The following is a 4,678-nucleotide window of genomic DNA, read 5'->3' as shown; positions in this document are numbered from 1 at the left end:
TTTAGTAAGGGTTCAGTAAATGTTGATGATGACCATAAGTACAGTCATTATCCGCAGACAGAAAATTATGTTCAATATTTAAATCCTAACCTAACCTTATCAGTGATTTCTAGAGAAAGTCAGTGGAAGTTGAATTCTTTCAAATCCCTCTCCTGTAGGACATTTGTTTATTTTTAACCCCACATGATACATCTCTCTTTCTCGCTACATAAAATAGCTCTGCTCTCAAAGCTAATGCCACGGGGAGAACATGGGCAGGGGACTCTTCTAGATTAAAAGAACTCAAAGAATGAAGGCCTGGGGTAGGGCAGGGGTGGGGAGAAAGGGAGCAAAGGTGGGGAAAATTGGGGACATCTGTAATACAGTCAACAATAAGAAAAAAAAATTTTTAAGAACTCAAAGAGACATAACAAAATGCAATGTAATTTGATTGACTCCAGATCCAGGAATAAAAATCTACACAATGCATTTTGGAAACAATTGGTAAAGTTAGAATTGAGGCCGGGTACGGATTACATTATAGAACTGTTCATTTTATTAGGTATTATAATGGCATTGTGGCTATAAAGGGGGATGTCTCTATTCTTAGAAGATGCAGGCTAAAATATTTAGTGGGAAAGCATTATGGTGTCTGCAACTTATTTTCAAATGGTTCAGCAAAAAGTTATATATTTAAATATAGAGAAAAAGCAAGTGTGAAAATTTTAACGACTTGTGAATCTAAAGAGTGTTTACTATTTTATACTCCAAATTTTCTATAGATATAAATTTTATTAAAAAATTGGGACTAAAAATATAGCAAAAAATTATTTTACTAAAAATATCACACATTTCTTTACATATTTTACTGTGAACACATATAATTATACATTGTTGTTACTTATTTATACTTTATAAAAAGCATACCTATTCAATATAAATACTTAATCTGAAATTAACTACCTTAAACCAACTATTTAACTTTTAGTGCTCATGTATGAAGCTTTTTATCTTAAATATAAATAAAAATCACTCAACACCTACTTTACACTAGAGACAGTGAGACGCCAGCTGTATGGATCATGAATTAATGTTTCAAAGTTCAATTTTTCAATAGTTTCTTCTTTGTTTTTCTTCTTTGTCTAGCATAGTCTGCTTTAAGCTCAAAGTCGCATCTTGAAATCCAGGATTTAAGTCTAATACTTTCTTGAAATCTTCCAAGGCATCATCAAAGTATCCTGTACCAGAATCCAAAAAAAAAAAAAAAATGGGAGAGAGAAACAGCTGAGTATTTTCTTACATAATTCACAGCAAAGTTAGGATACACATGCTTTTATATTTATGAGCTTTCAACCCCTTCTACTGAAGAAATTTTTCCTCTTAATAATGATATAGGAATGTCTACACCAAAAGAATTGTGTCTGCCCTTCTAGAACAATACTTAAATTTAGCTAGGGGTTTACTTATTAGGATTTAACAGGTAAATAGCATAAACCATCATGAAATCTCAACAAAGTTATATCACCTGTTTTAGATAATTACAGTAAAATCAGGCAACAGGAAATATTCTTTTTAACCCTCTACAATAAGAACCAGTGCCTTGATTCCAAGCATTTAAAACTCCTTCACTTTACCTCGTCTCGTGTGCCCTCAAAGATTTTAACTCAGAAAACGTTCGCAGGTGATCACCAGCATTACCCTCCATTCGCCTTTGGGGATGTTACAGGCACAAAGTAATGGGGTCGCCCTCCCTCTCCGCGCCCACGCCCAATTCCCACCCCCGCGTGCCGCTGTGGTCTATAATGCCTATTGAAAGCTCAAAATAAACTCAGAACGATCCCTCTGTTCCAGGCTCCAGACCTAAATTAGACATCACTTCTAAGACTTAACGACCATTACATTCGTTTTACAACATTCAGGAGCTCCCAATTCAGCCAGGACAACTAAGGGCCCAAGGAGAAAGAGTCTTACCCAGCCTATACAGGATCAACCCTCGGTTGTAATAGGGAACTTCAAAATTGGGTTGGACGCCTATGGCCGACGTGTAGTCCTCCATGGCTTCGTAGAAATCAACCCTGAAGTACTTGATCTGCCCCCTGTTGTTATACGCAGTGGCCAAATCCTCAGGGCTGCATTCGCTTTAAACAAGAAGTTCACGTGAAAACACCGCGTTACCAAATTCCTCCCAGCTCCACCCTCATTCCCTTTTGGGTTATTGTCAGACTTCATAGCCTACAGCTTGCAGCATCCCCTCTGAGAAACCAAGGGCACAGGAGGGAAAGCCTTCGGTGGATCAGTTTGGTCTAACCCCGTTGTCTGCATCAGCAGCGCTACGTTGTCCATTGGAAAAGCACGTTCATGTTGCAGTGTGCTCAAAGCCCCTATTCACTGCCAACTTGTCTGGCTGAAATACAGCATCAAATTCACTGTTTGCTTTCTAAGCACGTGCCAGCAGGGCAAAGATGACAGGTCAGACTCCAGCGGAGTGAGGAGGGAGAGCCAGAGCTGGAGTTCGCTGTGAACATGTCGCAAAATTCACCATCAACTTTACCCTCAAATGTTTAAGTGATCCCCAAACAGTGAGATCTGAAATCATTTCCACCGATAACGAGATAAAAGTTCACCCTAAGTGAAAAGTCAGCTCGCTGATCCCCAGGGTGTGCTTTCTGGGGAGAGAGCTGCCCTCCCTGCCCTTTGGCTGGGACCCTCCCCAAGGCCAGGCTGGCTTCCTGCTAGAGGGGTCTGAAGGCCCCAGTGCACTTTGGGGCTCCTGTGGGCAGAACCAGCTCTGCATCTGAGGGCCGCAGAGGCTGCCCAAGGAGCGTGAAGTGAACAGACATTTCGGAAAGGAAGCCCAGGCAGCCCTGAGCCACCAGCCCCACAGGTTACACAGCCCCCCCCCCCAACCCTCACCCTCAACCCTCACCCTCCACCCCAAGGCCCTGCCGGACAAGTGTGCACAGAGAACACTCCTGGGCTCTGCTCTGCGTCAGAGATGCTTCTGTCTCCCTCTCTTTTTCCCCAAGGGGATTCTCAAATGTGAACCAACCAGGGAAGATACAGCCCAAACGCACCTGTCATTTCTTTGCTATATAGTCCTCAGAACATATTTGTGGCTGCTGTCAGTGTTATTAAAAGTTACTTCCCTTAATCTTGATCCTGGAAATGTGAGACAGTTACTGGAACTACTGCTGCTCACAGCCTAGAGGTCTCCGTCGAATCTAAGTTTGCTAGCCACGGAGTGGAACCACCGCAATTTTAGAAAATGTCTGTTTGCCTGACTGACGTGGGGCAGTGGTTGAGCCTCCACCCATGAACCAGGTCACAGTTTGATTCCCAATCAGGACACACGCCTGGGTTGTGGGCTCGACCCCCAATAGGGGGCATGCAGGAGGCAGCCGATCAATGAGATCAAAGATTCTCTGTCATCATTGATGTTTCTCTCTCCCTCTCCCTTCCTCTCTCTGAAATAAAAAAAACATATAAACTTATTTTTAAAAGTATTTTAAAAAGAAAATGTCTGTTTCTATGAGCTATGACTGAAAGGGACTTCTGGATGCTATGAGCACCATTGCACAAGCGGGCACACTCCCTTCATCTATTATACTAGGTGAGCTGCCACCCCGTAAAGAGTTTTAAGAAAAGAGCAGCCTCAGGAGTCCAGTAAGGTTTTAGTCATTAAATTTCCAAGCTTCAAAGCTTTGTTATAAATGTAATATATTCAGAGGATCATAGAATGTTTGATTCAGAATTAGATCTCAGCACAACAAATACTAAAAGCCTACTTTTCATGTGAAAGTTGTTTCATATTTTAAAGATATGGGCTAATAGTTAGAGCCCCAAATTTTTTCTGTAATATTGAGATTTTTATAATAACAGTATTTATGGTAATGTCATTGGACCAGATTACATAATCCAAATGTGGATGTTCAGCATTCACTAACTTTAGCAAAGAAAAAAACATTTGGAAATTGGGTTATGGTTAAGGCTATACTTTTGGGTATGAAGAGAAATACAAAGTTTGCAAATACTATTTCAAAATGCTTCAGTGACCCAGTATTTTTCTAATAATTTTAAACTCTAAAAGATACGTGTAAAGGAAAACGCTGAAGAATTCCGTTTCAACCCATGAGCTCCTAGAAGAATTGCAGAACTGTAAGGAAAGGGAAGATTCATTTCACAGATTAGAAACTGAGGCCGAGAAAAGGCACAGGCTATGCGGCAGCGCCAGGGCTGGAATTCAGGCGCACGGAGCTCCCTTCTACTAAGCCATGCAGACTTTCTTTCTAAAACTGGCAACAGGGCAGAAATGCCGTTTGCTACAGCTGCACACGGTGCCCACAGGCGGAGCTGTGCCAAGGAGGAAGAGAAACAGGACTAGAGGGCATCGAGATGCCTGCTGCTGGGTGAAGACTCTTTGACACCTACTAGGTAAGCCAGAGCTGTGCGTCTCCCTCTGGACAGGAGAGCCTCAGTCCTATTGGTCTGAATGGGATTTCCGGGACCTGCAGGCACCCAGCGCAGCAGACAGTTCAGTGCAGGCCTCTGAGCGCTGACGTGCAGTTTTGCATGAGGCCCGTGTGCAGGAATGGCTGCTCGGCTGTTGCTTTTACATCTGAGCCCAACTGGCCTCCAGGAGCCCTTCTTAGTAGGTGTCTTCTTTCTGAGGGGTTGCAAAAAAAGGGCGGGGGGGGGGGCC

At 42.5% G+C, this 4,678-nt stretch overlaps 1 protein-coding gene across 2 annotated transcripts in view; it reads right to left on the bottom strand.

The window, feature by feature from the left end:
• Positions 1 to 403: 403 nt before the first annotated feature.
• Positions 404 to 4,678, bottom strand: part of TTC32 (tetratricopeptide repeat domain 32) — a 6,718-nt gene continuing 2,443 nt past the window's right edge. Inside the window, exons 2-3 of one of the 2 annotated variants that reach the window (XM_006767551.2) lie at positions 1,951 to 2,117; positions 404 to 1,217 (exon numbers count right to left, since the gene is read on the bottom strand). In XM_006767551.2, the coding sequence (XP_006767614.1) occupies positions 1,090 to 1,217; positions 1,951 to 2,117 (295 nt within the window). In that variant the 3' untranslated portion in view covers positions 404 to 1,089. Of the gene's footprint in view, positions 1,218 to 1,950; positions 2,118 to 4,407; positions 4,643 to 4,678 lie in introns of those variants that run through there. The other variant, XM_015566407.1, reaches the window with a different exon arrangement.

The sequence above is a fragment of the Myotis davidii genome, unplaced genomic scaffold (assembly GCF_000327345.1).
Source record: "Myotis davidii unplaced genomic scaffold, ASM32734v1 scaffold238, whole genome shotgun sequence".
NCBI classification, from domain to species: domain Eukaryota; kingdom Metazoa; phylum Chordata; class Mammalia; order Chiroptera; family Vespertilionidae; genus Myotis; species Myotis davidii.
The sequence above is the reverse complement of the archived record's forward strand: the minus strand, read 5'-3'. Positions and strand labels throughout refer to the sequence as shown.